Below are 27,462 nucleotides of genomic sequence, written 5' to 3' on the forward strand. Positions count from 1 at the left end.
AGGTCCTGGGTGCCACTTAAGATTAAGTCCAGTATTGCCATCCCTCTAGTCTGTTCCACGACCAACTTTTCTAAGGCGCAGTGATTTAGGGTATCTAGAAATTTTACCTCTTTGTCATGACTGGAACACATATGTAGCCAGTCTGAGTAGACACACACATACTGTTGTGCTGGTTCCAGTACCTCTCCACCTATGTTTTCTGAAAGCAGGGGCACACGACCCTAGTCAAACTCCACCCCTTTTTACTCCAAAATCTGGTTGCATCAGCTCGAGTGCATTTTGTTAAAATTCAGCTTCAGACAGATTTCATAACTGATTGGTAGTTCAACCCACTGCCCCTCCAGGTGTGGCCACTGGAAACACTTTGCTACAGGCTCAGACAGAGACAGTGATTGGCCCAACGCTTTGCTGTGGGTGCTCCTGAAAGGTCTGAAGTCTGTACTGGGGAAGGGAGATGTGTCCAGCTGAGGACAAAGTTGCTTCAAAACACAGCCAGAAAAACTATTCTCGCTGCTTTTGAAACGACTAGTATGCCCACAGCCTACATCAGAGTAGTTGAAGTCACCCATTACTACATTTCCTAGTTTAGATGCTTTCTTGATTTCATTTTTCATCTCAGTATCTCCCTCTGCATTTTGGTCTGGGGACAATTACTCTTGGGGCCACGTACCCATAACAATTCTGTGAAGGAGTAGTCCTCTTTGGGGGTTTTTTTAGCTTGCTGGATTTAACGCCCTCTTTCACATACAGAGCGACACAACCTCCAATATGTCTTTCCGATATAGTTTATATCCAGAGATAACCATGTCCGACTGGTTTCCTCTGTTCCACCATGTTCCAGTTTAGCTCCCGATACTAGTGCTTATCCTCTAACCCAGAGACACTTATTTGTAGACTCATGGCTCTTTTCTGAATGTTTTTGGCGACCAAACTATATAAGGAGTGTTTGTGTGGGAGGGTCTCCTTTCCTATTAAGCAATATTAAGCAAACTGACAGTTTTGATTGTGCCCGTGTTTTAGAGCAGGCAGGTCTACACACTCTGCAAGAGACCTAGCGGGGAGGGACGCATAAAGCCCTTGTAGTGTGAAAGGGGCTCCGACGACGCGACAGATACCAAGGGGGGGAGGGCGGCAGAGAAAAGAGGGGGAGGGTCTTCGCAAAAGAGTTTGTATCTCAGAGAGCACAGCCCCTCCTCCCTGAGGTAGTCGCTGCTTCTCTTCCTCTCCCTCCCCTCCCTCACAACATAGGCTGGTCCCCCTCACACTGTCTCCAGGCAAGCCCCCTGTTTCCCAAGAGAATGGCTCACTCCAAGGCAGGCGGGCCGCTTCTCCTCCGAACCCGGAAGCGAAGGAGGGCGGGCGATTGTTGTTGTCACTCAGCAACAGCGAGGCGGGAGCGGCGGGGCCAAGCGGAGCGCGCGCGACGAAGGGAGCGATGCGAGGAGCTGCCGCCACTCCCGCCCGCGCCCTGCCTCTGTGCCCGCCTTCCGCCAGCACCTCCACAGCAGCAGCAGGAAGAGCGCCTGCCCAGAGAGCATGAGCGGCGTAGGGGCCCAGCCGGGCCCCGGGCCCGGATCGATCCCTGCTGGGCCCGGCGGGGATTCACAGCCCGAGCCGGCGCTGGAGCCGCCTCCTCCGTCGATGCTGAGCGTCGACTTGCCCGGTCTGGTGTCGCAGTTTGCGCGGAGCTTCGCGCTGATCTTCCCCGTCTATGTGCTCGGCTACCTGGGGCTGAGCTTCAGCTGGGTCCTCGTCGCTTTGCTCTGCGTCTTCTGGGTGCAAAGGCACCGGAGCGGGAAGAGCTCCCGCCTGGACCGGGCGCTCGCCTTCCTGCACGACGAGGAGCGGGCCGTCAGGCTCACCGTCTCCACCGACCTGCCCGCATGGGTGAGTTTTGAGCGAGAGTCTGGCGCCGGTCCCTCCGTGGCTGGCCTACTCCACCTACGGGCCACCCCTTTGTGCCTCCCTCTCCCCCGTCTACCTGCAGGTAGACCTGGGGTGGAATCTTGGGGCCTGGCGCCTCCCCCTCCGCCCCAATTCCATGGGGGCGAGGGGCCGGGGTTCAAACCCTTCTTGGGGGTTGCATCGACTCCTACCTGGCAGGCTCCCCCTCCCCGCTTCACTGCTGCTTTTTACAGGCTTTGGGGCTCATCGCTTGGCATTCAAAAGACATTCTTGGGCTCAGCCCCTAGGACTAGGTGAAGCTAATCCACAGCTATCGTATTGCCCCCATGTGCTGTAGCACTTGCCTTCCATAGCCCTCCCTGCTTTGCCACCGGAGAGCCTGTCACCAGCCGCGATTGCTTTGCCAGGAAGGAAACTTGATGGGGTTGTGGTTGTAAGCATGGTCTAGAAGTAAACCCAGTGGTTGTGCTTGCACTGTTTGAATTAAAAAATGGATCTCTGTGTTTCCTTGTCTTGACTCTGTAAAACAGCATTCAGTTGTCTGAAAATGTGCAGCCAGCATGGGAGCCTGGGCCAGTATATGTGGGTCTTAATCCAGGAATGTCTAGTTGCTTTTTTTCGTTCCTTGCTTTTTAGGGAGTTAGTTCCCTTTCCAGCTCCCAAAGAACCTAATTAACACTTCTCCAGTCTTACTTGGCTTTCTAGACTAACTACTGGAGGTTAATTCCCTGGAACTGGCAATTTGCTTTGACAGTCACACCCTAAGCAGTGCTCCTACTTGATTATCTTCTGCCCCTGTGTGGCATAGTATCTAAAGTTTACTTCTGAATCTTCAAGACTTGCCTGTATAAACTTTGGCCTGCTATATGCACATGTACCTTACAGGGGTGTGTATCTGAACATTTGTGGGAAGGAGAGTAAAAACTACTTATTCTTTGATACACCCATTCTCAGACTGATTATATTTGCATTCTTAAGAACTACACAAGTTTGTTTTCTTTAATTAAATGTAGCAAAGTCTTATAGTATCTTAAAGACCAACAAGTTTATTATGACATAAGCTTTTGTGGTCTACACAGTCCACTTCATCAGATGCATAAAATGTTATCCTGAGTTACAGGATCATATATCTGTAGTCGGAAATGGGAAATTGCAACTGTACTGAGATTACTGAAACCTTATAAATATGTCCCTGCAACTCAGGATATCGCTTCATGTGTCTAATTAAGTGGACTGTGTAGCCCACAAAAACGTATGCCATAAAAATATTTATTAAGCTACCACAAGTCCCCATGTTGTTTTTGCTGCAAGAGACTAACAAGGCTATTCCCTCTGGAAATTTAATTAAATAGTTGCTTGTGTTCCTTGTAAGAGCCCTGCCTTTTTAAATGCTTCATCTCCGTTAGCATTTTGAGACAGTAATTTGTGGGTGTGTCTTCCACATGCTTACTAAGAACCTAAGTGTGCAAGCAAACCTTCAAGACTCTTCCAGCATTTTATTTAAAAAATTTAGTCATTAAATAAAATAGATTCAGCTTGTGATGCTCATACAGTTTCAGTGTAGCCCACACTTGATCATGCTATCCCTAATTATGTTATAAAGTGTGATTTATCAGGGTGAGCTGAGATAGTTGCCAGTATGAAGCCTGCTTCAAACTTGGAAGAAGCATTTCTGAGGGCAGAGAGCAATTTGGTTTTTGACAACTGCTGTTGTGATTTTGGGAGGCATTATTCAATTTGATAAAGAACATGAGAAGTTGGAGTGGAATAGTGAGCAGAAGTGGAATGAGATCATAGAATCATAGAATAGTAGAGTTGGAAGGGGCCTATAAGGCCATCAAGTCCAACCCCCTGCACAATGCAAGAATCCAAATCAAAGCTTTCTCAACAGATGGCTGTCCAGCTGCCTCTTGAATGCCTCCAGTGTCGGAGAGCCCACTACCTCTCTAGGTAATTGATTCCATTGTCCTATGGCTCTAACAGTTAGGAAGTTTTTCCTGATGTCCAGTTGAAATTTGGCTTCCTGCAACTTGAGCCCATTATGGAGTCCTTGGCTGGTTTGGGGCCAGGGCCGGTCCTACAATTAGATAGAGTGAGGCAGCAGATGCTTGGGCAGGGAGTGGTGGCAAGGTATTGGAGAACAGGTGTGTGTGGGGTACACAATTTACTTTACACCCAGTAGGCTAGGCTTCAGATGCAGTGAAGGATGCTGTTCTGTTGAAGTAAGATTTAACCACCAGTCCAGCTGTACATTGAATTGAGGGAGACACTATCTTGTCCTTTGCTTCGGGCAACAAAATCCCTCAAGCTGGCCCTGTATTGGAGGAGTATGTATATGCCAGTTTATATTTATTATGTATGCTTATACAAAAGGAAAAGCATCTGTTAGTGCAAGTACTTGGTTAGGAATTCTGGTGACTACAATGGATCTCTGTGTTGAAAAGTCTTCTGGAGTAACTAGAAAATCTGGGCTAGGTAGTGTGTTCTGCAAGGTAGTTCTCTATTCCAAGATGGCAAGGGTCCCAGATCTTGTAAACAGCTGGACATCTGTTTTCTCCTTCCTGTTAATCTTTTGTTTTCTGCAGCCCTTCTCACTGCTTAGTTACTCCTAATAAGTCACATCATTAAGAACAAGAAAAACATTAGATCAACTAACAGTATAGGATTGTCTGTTCATGGTTGCACATGGAGAAGAATCCTGCTCCGTTATGAAAAGAAATCCTCAGTTAGGAACTTGCAGGCTTCCTAACCACTTTAGTGGTTTATATTTCATCAAAATATTGAGTTGAATGTAGAGGCTTTTTTTAAAAAAAGATTTAGCTCCAGATTAATGAAAAGCTTCCCCTTGGTTCAGGTGCAGTCCTAACCTCAGCTGCTGCCTGGCTGGGTCTAATGGAATGGCAGGCAGGGCCACTGTTCCATCTGCAGCCTGCTGAGCCAGTGTAGAAAGTATATGTTTGGAGAGGCAGATCACTGCATCAGCCTGGAGCAGTATGGCTGGCTTGGGATAGCACGGCTCAGCCACTCACTGCTCCTGGAACACCCTGATTCAGGCCTTTCTGCTGGTGGCACTGGCACGTGCCACTTGCCTGGCAAGTGGAATGGGGAGCTCCACATCAGCAAAGTGATGCTGGCATCACTCCACAGGTGATGGCTGGCAGGGCTGGACAGAGGGACAGCTCTGCCCATTCCACTACCCCCATGGACTGCCTTCAAGTCGATCCCGACTTATGGCGAGCCTATGAATAGGGTTTTAATGGTAAGTGGTATTCAGAGGGGGTTTACCTTTGTCTTCCTCTGAGGCTGAGAGGCAGTGATTGGCCCAAGGTCACCCAGTGAGCTTTATGGCTGGGTGGGATTCAAACCCTGGTCTCCCAGGTCATAGTCCAACACTCTAACCACTACACCATAGCCCTGTGCAAAGGGGGTATGGATTGCTCTGTAAACTTCCCTATGCTGAAGAATTCCATTGAAGTAGGGAGACTTTTTAAATGTTAACATAGACCTAATGTGAACTTCAGGCCTCGTTCTTATGAATGTTTTTGCTCTGCTACAGTAAACAGGGGTCTGTGTTTTGGTGATGATGTGGTACGGTTCAAAAAATCTGACTGTTCATGGAGCAAACACCTTGCAAAGGAAATGAGGCTGTTGCTCCCTTTTTGGCCATGGTGCACTGTGCCAGATTCATTGTCTGCTTTTGTAGCACAGCTCTGTGTTTCCAAGATGACTGGACAAAAGCTTCCTGTTTGCTCACACTCTCAACACAGCAGTGAGATTACTGCAGTGGAGCATGACAAATCAGGGAGTGGCAGAATGGTTGTACTGGCAATGGAGATGTTTCCTCCCCTGTTCATAGTGATGAGGGCAAATTGATCAGCTGTATTTTGTTCTCACTGATTGACTACCTGGTGTTGTGATGTCACAGCATTTTTAATGTGGTCTCTTATTATTTGGTGTTACTAGGAGAAGAAGGAATGGCACAAACAGCAGCAGAGGGGAAACAAAACTCACCAATAGCTGTTGATTAGGAAAAGGGCATTGTTTGGGACTAGTATGTTCATTTCAAAGCTCCCCCTTTGCCTCAAAAATGTTCAAGGGCAAACATTCAGCACAATTCTAGTTAAAGAAAATGAGGACTTCTAGGCATAGTAGAGATTGTTTTCTCTCTGGACACACTTCCACCCTCTCTAATTACTCTGTGTTATTTCAGTTATCTGTGCCATTTATCCTATAGCTTCTCCTCTGTTCCTCCCTTTCCAGTTTACTTTTAGCCTACTCTACATTTTCATTTGTAACTTTGGATTTTTTTGTCAGCATTTCTATAGATGATGCTCAAAATACTTGTATAGTATTTGTGTGAATAAGTCTCTATGAAACTGGCTTTCACATCTGGATGGCTGCTTATTTTATGAAATGTATAGAAACGTTAGAAGTGCCATAGAAGCTGAAACAAACAATGTGACAATGTAGAGAAGTAGATATGCAGTGTAATCTTTTACACATCTACTTGGAAGTTAGGTACGTGAAGTTCAGTGGGACTTACTCCCAAATAAGTGTGTATATGATCACACCTTAAATAAGTTTGAAGGCCATGTGTTGCAGAAGCTAGATTGTTTAATTTGGAAATTGAAAGTTCATCTTGGTTGGTGGCTTTGAACCAAGTGTCCTATTCTTTGGTTTGACCCAATGTGTCTTCAAGCTCTGATGATAAAATACCATGGAATCCCTTGGAGAAATGGCAAGATACAATGTTACAAATTGACTAATATTCAAAGGAAATGGAGGTGGCTGAAAATTTTTAACTTAGGGTGGCAAAGTACAGCTGTTAAATGGATGCTGACTAAGATGCAGATTACTATGTAGGGCACCAGAATCCTAGCATGCTTATTGTGTCCCTGTAAAAGTTTAAAAGCTGGTATTAAACTAAGTAGTATGGATTTTAGGCAATGCCTTTCCATGACAAAGGTAGCACACAGTTAATATTATTCAGTTCTTCTGGATGACATGTTGCGGTAGCCATGTTTAGGACAGGTTCGCATTAACAGGGAGTGCTGAAATATTGCATTTTTTTTAGGATCTGGAAATTCTTCAGGCTGTAGTGTAAATCAGAAAGTGTATTTGGAACAGGCTGATAGTTCAGTGCTGAATACATGCGCCGGCATATTTGGCAACAATTCAGTGGTGTAGTGCTGGGCCAGCGATCAATATGTCTTCATCAGAGGTTCTCATTTGCTGCTTCAATAAATCTTAGGATTAGTCTTTATATGTTATATCCCTTGCTTTAATAAACCTCTTGCCATGGATCTATTTATGGATAGGGTGGTGAAAATCAAAATAAGAATTGTGCAATCATTGCAAGATGTCTTAGTCAGAAATAGCCTTTCTTCATAAACTTTACAGACTGTAGTAGATAATCCATATAGTAAGCTATAGAAAATACCCATCTATAAATTGTTGACATTTCTACTTGCCAGGCAGTCTCTTACTTTCAGTTGCGATGTATCTTAAAATAAACTTGTGTTTGATGTATTTAATACATTGTGATCTCAGGTAAATGCATACTTGATGCATTGATTTTGTTTCTCTTCACTAATGGTAGAAAGCTAGTCCAGGTGACTCTCTTCCTACCCTCTGTGACTTAACATCAGAAGTCAAAATACCTCATTAGCCTTGAGGCCCTGTAAGTAGAGATTTCCTGTCCCATTCCACGTTCGTTATGAGGAACTGGCACCCTGGTGATGGAAATAAATGGGTGAATTGAATGTGGCAGCACCACTAGAACAGCAGAAGCCTTTCTGTTGTGGGCATGCTGTCTTCTCCTCTGGTGTTGCAGTACTGTATTCTCCTATTCTTTCTGCCCACCTGCTATAGCAAGCAGGACTCAAGTTCTGGTTCATAGCAAGAGAAGGTGGCAAGAAAATACAACGCTTTATCTTTTATGTAAGGCACACATGCTTGACCCCTTGGTACATTGTTCCACTACACCTTCAGACTTGCATATGTTTTATCGCTTGAAAACTGTGGGCAGCACCTGATGGAATCACTGGTGTGGAATCGCCAATGCTTAATTTGTCCATGGGGAGTTTTTTGTTTCATGAGTTCATTAGTAACAATGAATGGATGCCAACTGCAAATACAATATTAAACAAATTTGGCAGTTTGATAGTTGTAAATAATGCTTTTTCAGGGGATTATCCCGTTGCTATTGTCTTTACATTTTTGCAAGTAATCTGATAAAAAATTTTCTGCATCTTAACAATTAAACCATGTTAACTGTGCTCTACCTTTCCCCCAACAAATATTTCAGGTTAAACACTTGAGGTGTATTGGAACAAAAAATTAACATGAGGTGCTTTTTAAACTTTGTTCTCTAAATACAAGTAACATAAGATGTGCAATATTAAATCACTCTCTAGAGCATCAACATTTTCCAATGCAAATGAGCCTAATTTGCATAGGAAAACTTTCTGGAAAAATTTCCAATTCAGAGTTTTCTAGAAAACCCACATCACTAGGTGGAATCTCATAATTCAGAGGGGTAACTCAGTATGAATTGTAGTGGTCAGACTCAGAGGACAGGACTCCTTTCCCCTCCCCATGATTAACAGCTGAATATAATAAGCCTTATATGTTAGTGCTCCCAAAAATGCTCCTTGAATGTACTGTCAATGCTAACATCCTTGAGAGAGTAAATCATGGAATTTGAAGATTCCAAGTTCTTCTAACCTTTATCTTGGGCTGCTTTGTTGAAGTATGGGTTGCTTCATGAACTAAAATGAAAAGAAGAATACTGTTTGTGTTTTGAATTTGAGGAGAAAATTGTCCAGGCTAAATATATTACGTTTCTCTCCCCCTTTTCCTTCTTTCTCCGTAGCATATTTAGTATGAAGTTGTGTTTTGTGGTTGGCAATGGAAATCATCTTAGGTAGTGGAAATAACGATGAACGCTTCTTCAGTCACTTTGCACAGTTTTATAAACATTTGGGTAAACAATATTTACACATTGTCAGCTTTGATTTTTATTCATCTGAGACTGGTCTGGATAGATAATCAAGACTTGTGGTAAAATGTCTAGGCTACAACCCTATCACACTTGCATGAGTCCAGTCCCATTGAACAGCAGGATTTGTTGGTAAATATGCATAGAATTGAACAGTTAGGGTTTAGTATCCTGATCCTCAATAAATTGCATCCAAGTCCTATTAGTCTCAGATGGGATGGCTGTATGATCAGAAACCCGTTATTTAGAAGTAAAATATTTTATGTCAGGGTTGATTGCTAGAGGAAATATTACTTTACAGTTGTAAAGTCTTGTCCATGTAATTTAAACAAATGTACACTCCTCTTGCAGAACCTGTGTGTTCATTAAAACTTCTGGAAGAATTGCTTAGAGTGGCATTCCCTTGTAATGAGACAGTGCAATAACATTTTTTAACTGCTTCTGGTATAGCTGTAAAGTTCCTATCAGCAAGTTAGAGTTTCGTTCTGATACTAACTATGCTGCTTCAGATGTTAGTTACATTTTTTTCAGTGCAACTTATTTGCAACTAAGGGTGTGCTTACTTAGAAACTAAGTAGATATGGTTGGGATTGAAGCAAACTGTAGTAAAGGTTGTGGGTTACTGTTATATAATGTACAATAAATGTTTCTAAAAATGAGACCGTAGTCTGTCTTTGGCTGAAAATAACTGTCATATGAGCATTACATTGTCATTTGGCTGTCCTTATCATACAGCAGTACAGCTTAAGTAATATATTTCCATCAGTTCAAAGGCAAACTCCTTTGCATGTCAAAATAATAAGATTATATGTCGGCTAGCATATCTCAAACACACTTTTAAATTGCTTCAGAATCTTAATAATGAAGATATTAATTAGTGCAGTTCTTAGCATGCCTCTCCTGGATACTGTTTTTATAATCTTTACATTCCATCTGCTAGTTGTCAGCATGAGTGTTCTTACTTAAGCTTGGGTGTGTTGTGTAATTGTGATACAGTATCAAGTATTCCATTGCCTCTAATTGTGTAGTTCTAAAAATATGTGGACTTCTGGCTGAGCATGTTCCAAAATGCTAAATTTTGCAAGAATTAAGAAAGCTGTCATCATGTGAGATGGTGTTAGCCAGACGCTGAGGGGAGTAATGCTAAGATGCTTGAATATGGATGTGCAGTTATCAGGAGGGCTCAGTAATTGACAAGATTTCGCCAATGAAAAGTGTCACATGATACTCTCCCAGGAAACATTTTATGTCTGGCTTTATAGTCACTTGACCAAAGTATCAGAGAAGCTGTGCCTGTCACATGATTCAACGTTCCCTCCAATCATTGAATGTTGTGATGTTCGCTATCAACTGAGATTTATTCATTTAGACTTTTGAATCTAGGGCTGACTGCCAGCTTGTGTCTACACTATACTAACTTACACAGACTTGCGTATCAGCCCCCGCTGTGCATTACTAACTTACAGAGAACTTCTAGGCCATGCCTGCAATGCAGGTAACACTTTTGTTTGTTGTGGTATTCACAGCTTTGTGTGGTTAGTTGCTAAATGAGATGTATCTGGCAATGTGCTCATTACCCCTGCTGTGGTAGTGAAATTGATTGTGTTCTTGTTATTTTATTCTAGGGAAAATTAGGTTTCATCTCCTGTCTTGATTGTCTTCCAAGGTTTTCCCTGCCTTGAAATTTGTGGCAGTTGACCTTTTTTTCAGGCACAGGGGTTGCCAGGGCTAAAGTCATGACACAGATGCTCCAATTGCCTTTTATCCAGCCACTGTGCCCCAGGTGCCTATCTATTTTACATTTGTCTGTTCTTTATTTTGTCTGCTTCCTTGGAACCTTGGGAACATTGCAGATGACACCTCTTGCTGAACTGGTCCAACTCACTGATAGAGTTGGTAACTGATGTCACCTATTTCTGTATCTAAATAAAAATGTAAATGTCTGCTGCAGTTCACAGTGCTACAGATAGCGGAGTGTGGGGTGCAGCCCCCCCAGTATGTGGATATTAGTCATGGTAAGTAGTGATTGAGAGCGAGTAAAATGAGTAACAGGGAGTATTTGCATGTGGATGGTGATTGGTTGAGAGAGTGGGGGGAGGAGAAGTGTGATCATTTCGAGATGAGTGGTGTTTAAGGGGTGAGAAGAAAAAGTTAAGGATGGGATTTAGATTGAGTTAGATCTGTGGCCATTTAAGATTTAGATAAAAAGATACAGGGTCTTGTATTTGAGTGGGATCTAGGGAGAGATGGAGTATGAATGTAAGAGGGAGTAATTAGTAGTTAATATAACTAGTAGAACCCAGTAACTTAAAGGTATGTGCTGGAGGAGGAGGATAAAGTGGCTTCTTATTGTGCAGTACCTTTCAAATGTGAAGTAATAAATGTGCTGTTGTCTTCATTATTTCACACCTATTGCTCGATTACTACCCTGAGGCAAAGTAATATAGATGAAATAATAAGATTAATACTTGTCCTTGCCTCTTCATATCCTAAAGAGAACAAGTATTGGATGTGAAATAAAGATCCTGGTGGCAGCGTTATTTCCATGTGATGGAAGGTGTGGCCTGCTGAGGTAAAGGCCTGGTAAAACAGGGTATTGCCATTAAAGGAAAAGAGCAGGGACACCACAGTAATCATATTTGAATTCACCTAGCACTAAACAGGAAATCTTGCCAAATGGTAGTCCTAAAATGTTGGAGAAGGTGCATTCTTTGTTACTTTTGAATTGTTTGTCCTCAAAGGATTGTCAGGCATGGTCTGATTTTGTCAGCATCTTGAAGTTTGCAATATGTCATGCTGGGTTATAATACTCTAGATCAAAAGTTCTCAATCTGTGGACCACCAGTGGTCTGTGAGCTTCATTTGGGTGGTCTGCGGCATGTCTACATTCAATATTCATATTGATTTTTAATTGCATTGTTTCTTTTATTCTGTGGAATGCAAATGGTAAAAGAAGTAATAAAATAATTAAAAATCATGCAGTATTTATTTTGCTATTGTTATTGGAAATTCAGTGTAAATAAATAAATAAATAAATTTAAATCATACAGTGTCTAGCAAAGCACATTACAATTGCTACAACAGACAGAAAAGTAATTAAGTGGTTCATCAAGGCCTTCAGCAATTATCAAGAACTCCATGGGGGAAAAAAACTTTGGGAACCAATGCCCTAATAATTTAATTTATTTGTTAAAATTTTTATACGACTTAATTGACAAAAAACTCTTAAGTGTTTTACAAAAACAATATAAAAAATCATTTAAGATATCAATAAAATCAAACATTAAAAACAAATTGATATAACAATTTTCAAAATATTAATAAAATCGGCCATTTTAAAACAAATATACATTACATGTTAAAAGTGCATGTTGAAATTACATGTCTGGATAAGCCTGCCTAAACCATTATTTTTAGCAGGTGCCAAAAGCAATGCAGTGAAGGTATCTACCTAATATTAATGGGCAGGGAATTCCAGAGAGTATATGCTACCACACTGAAAGATTGATTCCTTGCAAATAAATGAGGTATGGACGCTATGTGGCACTTGTAAAAGTGCCTGTTCCGTATTTTGATAAAATATGTTACTGGTCTTACTATGTAATTCCTGTACTACTAGGCTGTACATTTGTAAGCATTTATTTATACAGTTTGGTGAAATTTAGGTTGCTATGTGATATTAGCCTTTGTCTTCTTGATGTCAGAACATACATGGTCAGAATTTGGACAGCTCTCTTTCAAAATAGAGTACCAGACATGCACTTAATACAGCTCTAAATTAATATGCTATCAGTCCATTTGCTTGTAGGGATGGTATGATAGCATGTAAGCCAAATGGCAGATTTTTCTTCACAGATTGTATGTTTACTTTTGTGTTGCTTATGTAAGTGTTGCTTTAGGAAAAATGACTGTACTGTTTTTGAAACAAAAATAGATCTAGCTGGTATATTCAAAGCACCTTTTCGTCTCTTCTGCTATTTTTACCTTTTGTTTGTTAGTTCTGGCTGTTTCCTCAAAACCTTGGTTCTTCAGCTATGTGTAAAATAGCAGGCATAAACACGGGCTTGCAGGGACACTTGAAGATCACATAATTCAATCTGCAGCCTTGAAGGCAGGATCTTCACAATGAGAATGCAGAAGTAAATGAGGTACCCCATGTCAAAAATGGAATGCTTGGGGTTTTGTCAATCCAGGGGCTCTAGTAAAATTTCAGAGGTGTAGAATAAAAACTGTTCCATATGGATTCATGTTAAATAGGGCTTGTATTTATACAGGAGCTCAGTAAAACTAAGTTTGAGGCAAGAGCCTTGAAGTACGTGAACCTGTAAACTTGCTCTGCACCAGTTTGTAGATAAAGTGTTTATTGTTCCTTGTCAAACCTCAGAGAGTGGAAACACTTTAGTAGCTACTGGTCCTTAAAATTGTGAATTGCATACCAACCTACCATGCAAAACAAGAGCTTGGCACCAGTGTGGTAGGTGACTCTCCCCCTCCCCCCTGAATCCACCCTGGTAGCTAGTGAACAGATCCTGTTTTTCTAGCCCTGTGGGATACCCTCTGTTTGAGAGAGAGCTTCAGAATTAGAATTCCGAGATGAGACAGAATTTTCTTACCAGCTTTATCATCTTGTTTGGATATTGAAGAAAACACTGGTGTAGCGTTAGATGTCTTGTGAGCCAAGGCAAAAAGGTGAGATCATTAAAGTGCCTGTGTTGAAATAAACTGAATAAATATCTAAAATGGGATGATGCAGCATTACTATACACTAGTTATTCTTCATTTCTAAGCCACAGATAGATTGCCTTTAAGGGTGGGAGGAATCACAGATGTGTGAGCAATCCTCATGTTCTCTCTTTTTGATTGCCTTCTCCTTGAATGATCGCTTTCCTAATGGACTCCTAGCACAGGCCTCTTTGTTGACAGGTGTGTGGCTTTTAGCTTAACCTCTGGATCTCTGTCTGGAGATTCTTTTTATGGTGGCTCTTGCTTGTACAATCAAAACTCCCAACTTTGTATGGTTTGATCGGAAGTTTATGGGAGATTGTTGAATGTGCTTGCCGTTCGGCTTATTTCTGCCTGTTATTTATGACTGTACTGTAGAGAAGCCTCTGTTTTGAAAACTAGCAGGAGATTGTTCCCTTGTCACAGATACAAGCAGCTATGTGACTTCATAAATCCTGAAATGTAAGCATACCTTATGGCTTTTTAAAATTGGTGAGGTGAAAAATGTTTCTCAGGCATATTTATTTAGCTACTACTATATAATAAAGCTTGATAAGCATAATGCAGGTGGGAGTCGTGTAATCTCTTTAATTTTAATACAACTTTGGTTGTAACAGTTCAGAGTTGTAACTACAGATCCCATTCTACAGTGAGCAACTTGTGCTACTTTGTGATTCACTGACGTAACTTCTAAGTGCTGTACAATATGTACAGATGACAGATTGTTACAGTGTAATCTGATAATTTACCATTCTGTTACCTTTTTTAATCTGGATTTGGCAGTAGCACTTTGGATAAGCAAAATGGGAATGTAGCTCACAGAGGAAACACATCCTTTGGATGCAGAAGCCCCACCACTTTCAAGTTCAGTTCCTGCCATCTCCAGTTAAAAGACTTCAGGAGGTGGGGATGGGAAAGACCACTACCTCAGCCTTGTAAGCCCTGAACAATTTAGGGCCAGGATACCTTAGGGATCACCTGAACTCTTATATTTCAGCTTGATCACTGAGATCATCTGCAGAAGCGGCCTTAGTCATTCCCCTGAGTTGGCAAGGCTCATTTGACAGCAACATGAAAATGAGCCTTTAGTGTCATGGGCCCAATCCTGCCAATAGAGATTTAGCAGGCACCTTCTGTTTTAACTTTTAAATGTCTGCTGAAAACTTTTCTATGCTGCTAAACTTATTTAGACAATTAAGACAATATATGTTTATGTAATAGTCCATGATTTCTGGTTTTAAAATCTTATATGGTTTTTATTGTATATTTATATGATTGTTGCTTTGTTTTTTTATGAATAGTGGTATACAATTAATTTTTATAAATGAAATAAATAAGTCCTTGGGAGTCTACTATTGCCAGATGAAAGTAATTAGTATTGGTCTGACCTGGCATTAAAGGTAAAGGTGAAGGTGTCCCCGCGCTTATAGTGTAAGTCGTTTCCGACTCTTAGGATGACGTCTTGCGATGTTTACTAGGCAGACCGTATATTTGGGGTGGGATTGCCAGTTCCTTCCCCGGCCTTTCTTTACCCCCCAGTGTATGCCGGGTACTAATTTTACCGACCACGGATGGATGGAAGGCTGAGTGGACCTCGACCCCTTTTACTGGAGATTTGACTTCCTCCTTCCGTTGGAATCGAACTCCAGCCGTGAGCAGAGCTTCGGCTGCGTTACCGCCGCTTACCACTCTGCGCCACGGAGGGTCTGACCTGGCATTAGATAGCTTCATATTTATATATATTCATATAAATACTGTTATCTACTTTGACAACACTGGGTGGACCAGTCCAAAATACATGTTCATGAATAATTCGACATCTGGTAGTGTATATAAACTTTGTCTCTTGACAGAAGGTGTTTCAAGTAAATTAGAGTAAGAGATGTGCCACCCCATTTATGTTAATGGTTTAAACCTTTTCATTCCTGATTATCAAAGCTTTCAAAGTAGTTTCTCAATGTTACACTACTGTTATCTTCCTTTTCCTCTTACATTGTGCAAAGGGATGAAGTTGAGAATTAAGTTTCCTCTAGGTTTTTGTGGTGCTGCTGTACTCACTTCACTGCTTAAATGTAGATATGAATGAAATTACCTCTCATAATTTTATGGTCATATAATCGTGAATAGTTGTGTTTAGAAAATACTGCATATAGGCATACTGCACATCTGCAGTGGGAAGAGTTACTGCAGGCAGTTAGAATCTTGTTTCAGTTACTGAATGCATCTAGACTCTGTGTGTCTGTGCCTATGCACTGCAATGTATGTTGTGAAGAGGTAGAAGGTGTTGGGTCTGACACACTTCTATGCTAGAAAGGCAAGCTCTTACCTATATCTGCATAAGAGGCATTGGAGAGCTCTTAAAATCTGCTGAACTGATAATGCAAATTACTTCCACTTAATTTCAGTCTTTATAACCCTGCTTTCAGAACATGCCAGCCCCTCCCTTTTCTTGTTTGCTTTAGCTGTTGCTGTCACTTATTATATTAATGCTCTGTTTGTATGAATCACTTCAGCACACAAGCTTGGGCTCAGAAAGAAAGTCTCATGAAATGTGGTTTAGCGATTAAGCCTTTTTCAGAAGTAAACTTTCCATCTGCCTGGAAATAAAATATGTACTGCCATTTCTCTGTAAACAGTATGTCTTTGCAGTTTGGCTAATAAAAATAATCTAAATAAATCTCCAGGTGGTTGCTGGGTAGTGGTAATGTGATATGTGTTTGATCATATCCAGCTATGTTTTTAGTCACTGTCTCTCAGCCTAACCTACCTCACAGGGTTGTTGTGTGGGGAGAACCATGTATACCACCTTGATTTCCTTGGAGGAAACGTGAGATATTAATGTAATGAATAAGTAATTAATAATGTTGTTGAAGGCAGGATAATTTTTATTAGGCTGCAATAAATAGTCAAGTTTCATATTGTGTGTGTGTGTGTGTGTATACACACACGAGCATGCACTCTTGAAGTTGTCATTCCTACTACCAGGTTTCTCTTGATGGTCACATAAAGGAACTCATTCTACTGCCCAGTCTACTCTAGTGTTGATCCCAGAGCAGCTTCGTTATCATGGGAGACAATATCAGAAATGCAGAACACTGTATTTCACTTGCATAAGGGAGATCTGTGAGCACAGATGCCAGACTGTAACTGAATATATTTTTAGTTTTTCTATCCCACATTTCTTTTCAAATAGTCCAAGGTGAATAACTAAATATTTGCGACTGAAATGAAGTATTAAAACCTTGATGAAAAACATAATTTTCACAGTTATGTCAACAAAAGTCTAGAAATCGAGGGTTTGTTTTTTTAAAAAAAAACTTTTAAAAAAACTTACCCAGCCTTCTAGGAAAAAAATAAGGGCTCCAGTGAGGCTCTTAGAAAGAGAGTTGCAAGAATCAGGTTAACAACTCGGAGCCCTGCTCTGTGCTCTAGTAAATGCTGTCACAAAAGGTGAGAGCTCATATGGGAGAACATGTACCCAGCAGCTAACAGGCAGGCAGTGCCACAAAATTCAGAGCATTTTTGGCAACCCACTCGCAAGAGTAGATGTAAACCAACACTTTCTTCTTGTTCTAGAACATGCTTGTTGAGAAAATTGAAATGCTTGAATCTGAAACCCCATGTTATAGGTGTTTCACACTTGGGCATGCCTATTCCATTTCTGGCAATGCCAAAAAGATTGACCGGTTTTGGAAACTGGTCATGACTAACTTAGTTTCATACATTTCAGTGGGTTTACTCTCAGTATAACTTAGATGGATACAACCCAGAACATTTAATAGCCTACTTTGTGTTTTGCTTTGCTCTGTTCAATATTTGATTATCTGATCTGGCAATGGGTTAATTTATGGCTTACAATTGCACATTTCACCTTTTTATTTAAAAAAGGCCATGGGATTGGGCCAGCACAGTCAGGATTTGGTTGATGGTGCAGGGAGAGGGATTAAGGTCTCCGCCCAGTCAGGATTTGGTTGATGGTGCAGGGAGAGGGATTAAGGTCTCCTAGTGCCATGGTCCTGACGAACATTGCTTCTGCAGCCCCAGAATGAAAGCTTCTGTTTGTCCCAAAAGTGGCCACTGGCACCTCCTTGTTTCTGAGAGCTCAATCTGTCTCTAGCATTTGGTGCAGCTAGGCAAAAATTTCACTGCTTGCATTCCTTTATTGTGGGATTTTGTGGGACAACATTAAGCATGTTGCATTGTAGGCATTTCTTGGTGCTTTGCCCAACAACAGGCTTTAGAATGCGGCTGTTAATGTATTCTGAATAGTAAGGGTTCCAAATGTTATATAGTGCACCAAATAAAGAGGCAACGTCTTTTGCATGTACCTCATTTTCCACACTAGGCTGTTCCAGGTGAGGTTGAGCACTTTTTTTACTTAGTTCACTGTGGAAGAGGAATTGGTCTCCCTGTGTATGCAAGTAAGAGCCACAGATTGCAGGTAACTGTAAAGGGCACATGCCAGACAGGAACTGAAGAACTATAACATGCTATTAACTAATAGGCAAAAAACCTTGTGGCTTAAGAATGTACCTATAGCCAACAGATATTTCCATCAATCTTTAAAAAGCAGGGAAATTGGGCAGCTATAGTGAATGTACCAGGGGAGCAGGAGACCTGACCTCCTCTCAGAGATATTGCACTACCCTACAAATTTGTCAAAATGCAAACACAATTTGGGTTGGTCTTTCACAGTCCAATTTATTTTATTTATTTATTATTACGTTTATATACCGCCCCATACCTGAAGCTCTCTGGGCGGTTTACAATCCACTTCCTGTGCAGCTTGGAAGAATTTGGTAACGTGTGCCTCTGAGCATATGGTGTGTGGTGGCAACGCATGCCATCTCCAAAGATGGAGAATTACATTTTTGTATGTTTGTTGGTGTTCTTACTTTGCTTCTTTCCTGTCTTACTAATGTTTCTACAGAGAATCTAACCTAGAAAATTGTATTTCTCTCATTATTCATCCTAGAAATCTGTGTCAAATTTATTTTTATTAATTTCAAAGCCTTTTATTGGTGAATGTCATATTGATGGGGGAAGACAGCCTTTTGTGTTTCAAACTGGAGGTTGTGCTCTATTTCTATTTTGGGTGCATTAATAGTTGAATCTGAAATTGCAATCTGATGTAAAATCAGATGGATTGCAATATGTTGCTACTTAAGCAATGACTCTAGCTGTTGGGGGGAAAGGAGGGAGGGAGAGGAGGAGGGAAGATTTGATCATTTGCATGTTTATTGAGTTCAATGGGATTTACTCCTGTGCAATCATGCTTAGGATAGGTAAAACTGACCATGGGGAGGGAAGTCTGGGCAGGGGAGGAGGAGAGAAGGAAGGGAGAGGGGAAGGAGGTGAAAGGCAGGTCTGATAATTTGGATGCTTGTTGAGTTCAGTGGGATTTACACCTGTGCAATCATGGCTAGGATAGGTAAAACTGACCATGGGGGAGGAGGTAGGCGAGGAGAGAGTAGAGGGAAGGAAGAAGGGGGAGAGGGGAGCAGAAGGAGGGGGAGGGGGAGGGGGAAGGAGGGGATTGGAAGGGGAGGGTGGAAGGGGGAGGGAAGGGACAAATGAGAGGTGATGGGAGGGAGAAGGAGGGGAGAGCAGGTTTGATCATTTGCATACTTATTGAGTTCAATGGGATTTACTTCTGTGCAATCATGCTTGAAAATGAAATGGACTATCTTCAAGTGGATTCTGACATATGGTGATCCTATGAATAGGGTTTTCAAGTTAAGTGGTATTATTCAGAGGTGGTTGATCATTGCCTTCCTCTGAGGCTGAGAGGCAGTGACTGGCCCAAGGTCACCCAGTGAGCTTCATGGCTGTGTGGGGATTTGAACCCTGGTCTTCAGGTCGTAGTCCTAGGAGAGGTAAAACTGAACATCGGAGAGGGGAGGGGGAGGAGGAGGGGGGAAGGGGATGGGGAGGGAAAGGGAGGGGTGAAGGAAGGGAGAGGGAAGGGGCAAGAGGGAGGAGATAGGAGGGAGGAGGAGCAGAGGGCAGGTTTGATCATTTGCATGCTTTTTGAGTTCAGTGGGATTTATTCCAGTGCAATCATGCTTAGGATAGGTGAAACTGACCTGGAGGAGAGGTGGGGGGAGGAAGAGGGCAGAGAGGAGGGAGATTGGTTGGGAAGCCCCTTTCCTTTCCAAAAGGAAAACATTGTGAACAGTATCATTCTTTCTCAGGGTTTCCCCCACCTTTTTATTCTACAGCAGGCACATGCAGCCTCTCACCCAAATTTAAACCAAAGCTGACCCTGGCCACATCCACACCAGACTGTTATTTCACTTTAGGCAGTCATGGCTTCTCCCAAACAATCCTGGGAAGTGTAGTTAGTGAAGAGTGCTGAGAATTGCTAGGAGAGGCCTTGTTCCTCTCACAGAGCTTCAGACAGAGTGGCTGACTGTTCAACCACTCTGGCCACTGGAGCTCTTTCAGGGGAATAGGAGTCTCCCCAGATAAAAGCCACAAAGCTGAAGGGATGAGAGGGGTTGTGTGTGAAAGGAGCTAAATAAATATTTTGCAAGTGAAAGTTTTCAAGGAAAGTTATTTTATTTGGCTCATAATTTGAGAGACTTTCTTAAATGCTTATATCCCCAAATAGTAAAAACGTGGTGTTTCTTTTTTTAGGTTTCTGTGTTTGCTTTAGAGTTAAGATCTGCAGAAAAGATGATGAGAAAGAAGCTAACACTGACAGTACTTTATCTGCCTTAATATTCTTCACAGAATGGCTAAAACACTGAAGAATATCTCAGTTCTAATACAGTATAAAGACTTCAGGTTATTCCATTCAGTTGCTTCCTGGTTGCATAGATCCATAATCCCAGCAAAATAGATCTTAGCATCTTTTAGTTAGGGTTAAATTTTCATTTTCATTCAGAGCACAAAAGATGCTCTTAAATTTTCAGAGCATAAATGAATAGCCTAAAAAAAATTGTGTGGAGACATCACCCTTTTAATGGCATAGCTGCCTGTCTATTAGGACTTGATTGCCACATGTATTTGAACTCTATATAAATAAAATATAATATTCTAGTACTTTGAAGCACCTAGTATACATTATTGATAGTTCTTATGTACTTAAGCTCATTAAGTATGACAACTAGTTGGAACAAATAGCCTTTTAGTGGAGGCGTTACAGATTTGAGCCCAAATAAAACTAGATACGCAAGCAAATGAGAAAATCTTTTATTACAGTAACAGTGTGGACCAGCCATCATTCATTTTATACCACAATGAGCCAGCATAAGCAGTAAAAATAAAACTAACTTTGCTTGAAGAAAGTGGACGCCAGCAAGTTGATGGGGTTTTTTTGTATATAAGCTATTAATAGTCATGGGGACAGAACAGTTCAGATGTACGCTCCTGATCTTCTAACCATGGATCACAGTTGGTTAGCAAGACACTGTTAAGACTAGTGCTGATATACCTTTTAATCATATTAAGGTCACAGTAGGTAGGTTGATGGGAATTTGCATGCAAGGAGAAGGAGAGATGGTACATGATGTATATGCCATGTACAGTTTGTATAGCTGCCATGGTTTTAACTGTGGTTAAGTCAGGAGCATTGGATTCGATGGGACATGATAACAAATATCTGTCAAACATTTTAAAATAAAATGGTTCAATTCAGATGGTCAAACCATGATCTTCACTACTAGAAATGATGGGCATGCACACACTTACTCTCATCTCAAGCACAGCTTTACTTGGTAGTTTAGCAAACCACAGTTTTCATTGATATCTGAATTAGCACATTGCAGTTTGTGCTTGCCTTCCAAACCAGAGTCAGAAATCCACTTCAGATTATGGTTTCTCATTTGGTTTGGAGGGGAGATACTAATTGTAGTTTGCTTATATAGATGTTATAGCAATGTATGATTAATGCAAACAATGTGAAGCTTCCCCCCCCCTTTTGTGTGGGGGGGATGCATGAACCCATGACTAGTGCTATAGAGCTGGTTATAATGAAAAGTTCAAAGCGCTTATGGTAGCATGCACTGGCAGCATCTGGTACACAATGCCGTTCTAGCACTTGAAGATAATAGTTAAAAGATTGCCAGATTTTCCACGATGATCTTAAAGATTTTTTTATCTAATCATTTACAATTTTCTTTTTGTTAGGTCCACTTTCCAGATACAGAGAGAGCAGAATGGCTGAACAAGGTATGCTGTTCTTACTACTGCCCGGAAGTCTTCATAACAAAATTACTTTTATTGTCTTTTCACATCGATCTCTTGTCTTTTGGCCAGCTCTTAATGTATGTCTTGATCTTCCATCCAGAAGCTCAGAGCATCTTGAAGAGAATACAGGAGAGGTTATCAAGTGTCATCCTTCTGAAGTTGGTAGCCATAACTTCATACTAATTAGTTCTCAAATATTAGCTGGAGGAGTATTGGGGATCTTACGACTTTTGGAATCCCTTTGCAAAGAAAACTCCTCCTGATGTTGGAGAGCTCCTAGGGTGATAAAACATCTAAATAAACAGCTGATTTGCAGTTGAGGGGTGAAATAAAACACAGAGACGTCAGCTTGGGTTGAACAAGGGCCACTTTATTTAAATTATAGTAAACAAAACCCAATTTAAAGTGACCTGCAGAGGGAAACCTAGGTGCGGGAACTGTCTATAAGCAAGTAGCTTGCCATACAGCTCTCGGGCGACCAGCCCCTGCTGGGGCAAGGGCAAGCCCATCTGCTTACCCTTTACCCCAGCCACACCCTGCAGGTGAGTAGGGGGGCCTTCCCACATCATCCCCACCCAGGGCCGTATAACCCCTGGGTAGATGAGGATAAGTTGGCCCCAGAAGCAGCCCATATCCTGCCCTCGAGCCGTAAAGCCCTGAGAGACAGGCCTCTGGAACCGCCAGTCACCTCCAAAGGTGCCTAAGGGGGCCACCTAGCTGTCCTTACCTATTTCCCTTCCCTCACCTTCCCGCCACAAAAGGGGGACAAATCTCTATTTAGTCCCCCTTTACCCCACTGCCAAGAAACATCTCTCGCAGACACCCCTGCAGGTCGCCCAAAATAAGTCGTTACCTGCATGAGACAGGTGAACGCCATCGGCCCTGTACAGTTCACCCTTCCGGTGCTGAATGCGGGGATGCGGAATGGCCAACCCCCCCTGCCCAAGAAGAGCCCACCGAATTTGCCGGTTGACCTTCTTCCATGCATGATCAATTCCAGCTGGATCCCATATGCCGCGCCATGTCTGACCACATCAGACGCACCAAAGGCCAACGCTGCCTTATCACTTGCATGTCCTTACATGCCTGTACGCTGAGGGCCTTGCCCTGCTTCACGGCGCGGTCATTACCACCGAGGTGGATGACCATTGCCTGCAGAAATATCTGCACCACACCTTGCTGGAACAGAGCGGGTAGGAGCCACTCCCCATGCATTTCTTGCCGGTCCAGCCACTGCACAACAGCCCCTCTACTGAGGCCCAACTGCGAGCCCATGCTCGAATTCGCTGCCCTCCAGGGTGCCCGGAAGACCATGCTGTGGCCGCATATTAGGATGTGCATCTGCTCTATCCCTGTCCAGCAACCTGTCAAAACAATGAAGATTGTGAGGCCGCTACATTCCCTTGCCCTCTAAAAGTGGGAAATATAGCCCTTGTACGCATCAGAGGACCAAAGTCCCACGCCCTGTACCAGTGCCTGTGGGAAACTAAAACCTGCTGCCATAAAAGCAGCCCCAATTCGAGATGAATAGGTTCCAACTGTAAGGTGTCGTACCCCAGCCCCTACAATGCTCGTTTGTGAGGCCGCCGCATCCCCCTGCCCTCTAAAAGGGGGGAATATAGCCATTATATGCATCAGAGGCCCAAAGTCCCACATCCTGTACTAGTGCCGGGAGGAAACCAAAAACCTGCTGCCATAGAAGCAGCTCCCATTTTAATTGAATGGGTTCCAGACTGGAAGGGGTCATACCCCAGCCCCTGCAATGCTTGTTTTGTTAATGCCAAAACTGGTATTGTTGATCCAGATAGGCATATATGGCCTATAGCTATAGGGGGTCCAGATTAGCCTGGGTGAATAAATATCCTTCGGCAGAGGTTGGGCGCTGAGGCAAGGTCAACCGTACATGCCTTCCCTTACACCTCTGGTCTGTTCTAGACCTTCCACGTTGAGCAAGCATAACCCCCCCTCCCTGGAAACATCAAAACTGGAGGGCATGTCGAGAGAGGTCTCACGTAGAGCCAGCCACCACCTCTTTTCTCCTGAAATCCCCAAAACAGTGTATGAGCCACTGCCTGGAATAGCTTGGGTCTTAACTGAAGGAACAGACCGTTTCCCACTGGTCCACTACACCCATAAAATGTCCAGCGAGAAGGGTCGATGGGGATAGGGAAAAAACCGCCAGCCTGGCTAAGAAAGCTTACCTCGAAGTGTTCACACTGCCATGCCCCTTCTCCTGCCGTGCCGTCTATCAGGAATATCAGCAGGTGACTCACCAGAAAGGCCACTCTGGCATATAGCCCTTGCCGGCCCAGAATTCCTGAATACCTGTTTTCTAGAAGCTGGCGAGCATGCTGGGGTAATGTAACCCATTGAATCCAAGGGAATTCCAGTGCGCAGCTCACGGGATTAGCCCCCCTTCACACTGCCCCTGCTGCCCTATTCTGCATTCTGATAGCTGGTGATCATGCTAGGGCAATAGATAGGCTTATGGCCTTCTCAGACTCCCTGCATAAACTTCTCCCAGAACAACGGGACAGGCAAGGGCCATGAATCCTAATGTTCCTAATTATAAGAGAGTTATGAGACCCGACCCCAGGCCATGAGCCCTTCTGTCCAAAAGTCGCCTTCCAACCCCGGAAAAGAGTTAATGAAAGGTAACATTCATAGTTAAAACCCCTTCCCGAATCCAGGCTTGCAACCGCAGGAAAGGGAACCACACGGCCAGGTCGGTGCATAAGGCAGCCATAACCCTGAATTCATAGTATGGGTGTTCAAGCCCCATCATAGCATAATAACCCCCTTAAAAGACCCCTAACATCAAGAGGGCCGAAAGGAAACACTTCATGGTCCCAATCCAGGATCTCATCTGGGCCGGTTCAAGCTTGCCCCTGTGCAGCTTTCAGCTGCCATACCTATGAACATCCACTCAGACAGATAGTGCCCCACAGCTTAGGAGCCCACTTGTCTCCTGACTGCCCCCTCACGGAAGGCTCTGAAGCACTCCATGCGAGAATTATAGCATTCTGTAGGTAATGTTCTGCCACTACAAATGCATAAGGCATATGTGCGCACTATGATGATGGAGTGCAGCTCACTGACCCTAGACTAACTAGTGTGAACCCCTCACTGCCTGCCCCTTTGAATAAGACTGGCGTGACCAAGTGTACTTCTGTACATTCTGACCACAGCCGTTATTGCCATGACTAAATGGGGTGAAGATTGTAGGCCATGAGGGCCAGCCGTGAGTTGGAGGCCATGAAGGCCAGCCAGGAGTTGGGGTATGAGACTGGGAAACAAAAGGCAAACACCCTAACATAACAAACCTCCCCTTAAACCGGGTAGCCTGCTAACCAAGTTCATAGTACCCGGAGTCTAACTGGGGAAGGGACACCTGTCCCTAAGCAGCCGGTTGCTCCTTCTTACCCTTTTGAAGGCCTCTTGCCTCCTATCTCCCTGTTGCCCATATCCGTCTGCAAAAAGGAAATCATTTATGAGTAAGTACACTTTACCAACTATTAGTTCATTGCAGCTCACCCAGTTCTGCTAAATCGCGGAGACTAAGGATTAGCCCAGCCTTGGTCCCCCCTGCCGCAGCTTTCTCTTAGCGGGTGTCAAACGCCAATCAAATACAAGTATCCATGTAAGGGTTGCATGTTATGCATGACATCAAGTAATTGTGGTGAGAAATCCCACACAGAAAGGTTTTGTTATTGTGAAATCCTCAGGAAGGGGTGAAGAGTCTGCCTGGATCTTAAAATGCAGCCTCCGCATCAAACAGCATCTAAGATTCTGTCAAGGTAACACATGTTTCAGAACGTCTAAGATCCCGTAAATGATCAGAATCCGATAAGTATTCTGTCTTTTCCTCTGTATTCCTGTCTACTGCTCCAGCCATACTATCGTCTGTTAGACCTTCAAATCCCTGCAGACATTTGCATGTCCTTCCTTAAATATAATTAATGCCATAAGCTTTGTTGTTGATATGAGCCCAAGTTCTTGGGACCAAATTCGAATAAATGCCAGTTCTGCCACAGAGTTAACAAGGAATGTGTAACTGACACTTGAAAGGATCACTGTCCTTTCAGCCACCATGTAATAAAATTAATAGCACAAAGTACCTTGAACCTAATATAAGCCTAACCAAATAGAACTCACACCCAAAGGCTTGTGCCGCCTTCTCTCTCGTAATTGATTCCAAGCCTACAGCTGTCGTATGGGGGGGGTGGTTCAAAATTGCCCAAAGGCCCGCATTTTATGAGGGGACCTTTGACCCCCCCCTTTTCCTGTCTTGGTGGCATTACGGCTTTAAATTATTATCTTTTCGGCGCCAGGTAAAGACCTACCTCTTTGCCCAGGCATTTTAAATGCTAAATTTTAAATTTAATCTATTTTAATTTTAATTTTTGTCTTAATTTTGTTTTAAATATGTTTTCATATTGTATTGTACCCACATCTGTATTTTAATCTGTTTTTATCTTGTTGTACACCGCCCTGAGAGCTTGTTGCTAAAGGGCGGTGTGAAAGTGCAATAAATAATAATAATAATAATAATAATAATAAATCCACCCTTGACTTATAATTATAACATTATTATTATTAATTTTATACCCAATGACTGTATGTGACTCCCTCATTACCAGTCCTTGGCTCCCACTTCTAACTATGGATTCCATTAAGATAGTATTATTATTAATAATACTAATAACATAAGCCATCGACTGTCCTGACCATAGAATAATGGATACAATTACAATCATTAGTCATAAGTATTATAAACAGTGCATATAAAGTAAGATTTCTCTAATTAACCCCCCCCCAGCTCCTGTTATCCAATCCTTAGTTCAAAACCACATGTACATTATTATTATTTATTATTATTATTAGCCACAGAAAAGACAAGCACAATTTAATATTAGAAACTACCAACTGTAATAAGTCACTGCCTGCAAAGTATGATTAATCTTGCAGCTCTTTCGCTTAAAATTATTTTGGTTACTTATACTGCTGTAAGTGTGTGTAATCTTGCTTAACCAACTGGCTAAATTATAGTTATAATATAATTACCTATGTGAGGACTATACTAAGTTAATTACTGTAAAAGTATGAGCCACCACCCCTGAAGGTGTGATCTTGCTTAAACTAGCCGTTACCAGCAGCCATGAAGCCAGAAGCCTCAAACCAGCCGTTGGGGGGATTGTTATGATCTTGCTTAAACCGGCTGCTAAAAGCCTCCGGGAAACAGAAACCTCAAGCCAGCAGGCGGTGAGTGAGTTCCATCCCTGTCAAGCCTTGCAGGCCTCACTCACGAGGCCCGCTCCTGCCGCAGCCGCTCCTTCTACAGCACCCCCAAGCCGGAGCCGGCTCCACCCCCCCATGGGGAAGCAAAGCAGCTGAAATCGGCCCCTAATGAGGCCCATGTGCTGCAGAAACCAAGCGCCTAAAATGGCGCTGACCGTGCGGCCTTAACAGAACAGCCGCTGCCGTTTCACCGCGCTGCGTTCCACTCTGTCCCTCGTCGTCCATGTCGTCCACGTCGAGCAGCAGAAGAGGAAGGTGGAAGGGGCGGCTGGACTTACATAGTCCTATAGTCCCCGCCCCTTACGCTGCACGTCGCGCTGACGTCACAGGCGCGACGGGCGCGA

General features: G+C 42.8%; 1 protein-coding gene and 1 long non-coding RNA gene across 5 annotated transcripts in view; one reads left to right on the forward strand and one right to left on the reverse strand.

Annotated features, from left to right (window-relative positions):
• The first annotated feature begins 1,306 nt into the window (after nucleotides 1–1,306).
• ESYT2 (extended synaptotagmin 2) overlaps nucleotides 1,307–27,462 on the forward strand; it is an 87,824-nt gene continuing 61,668 nt past the window's right edge. For 2 of the 4 annotated variants that reach the window (XM_061587257.1, XM_061587259.1), the window contains exons 1-2: nucleotides 1,307–1,887; nucleotides 21,761–21,802. In XM_061587257.1, the coding sequence (XP_061443241.1) occupies nucleotides 1,537–1,887; nucleotides 21,761–21,802 (393 nt within the window). In that variant the 5' untranslated portion in view covers nucleotides 1,307–1,536. The remainder of the gene's footprint in view (nucleotides 1,888–21,760; nucleotides 21,803–27,462) is intronic. The other 2 variants (XM_061587258.1, XM_061587260.1) reach the window with 2 other exon arrangements.
• LOC133365419 (uncharacterized) lies at nucleotides 20,842–27,352 on the reverse strand. Its single transcript, XR_009758208.1, has 3 exons — nucleotides 27,274–27,352; nucleotides 25,244–25,290; nucleotides 20,842–23,184 (listed from the first exon to the last, which is right to left on the reverse strand). It is a non-coding gene; the product is annotated as an uncharacterized LOC133365419 (long non-coding RNA).

Source organism: Rhineura floridana, chromosome 10 (genome assembly GCF_030035675.1).
Source record: "Rhineura floridana isolate rRhiFlo1 chromosome 10, rRhiFlo1.hap2, whole genome shotgun sequence".
Taxonomy (NCBI): Eukaryota; Metazoa; Chordata; class Lepidosauria; order Squamata; family Rhineuridae; genus Rhineura; species Rhineura floridana.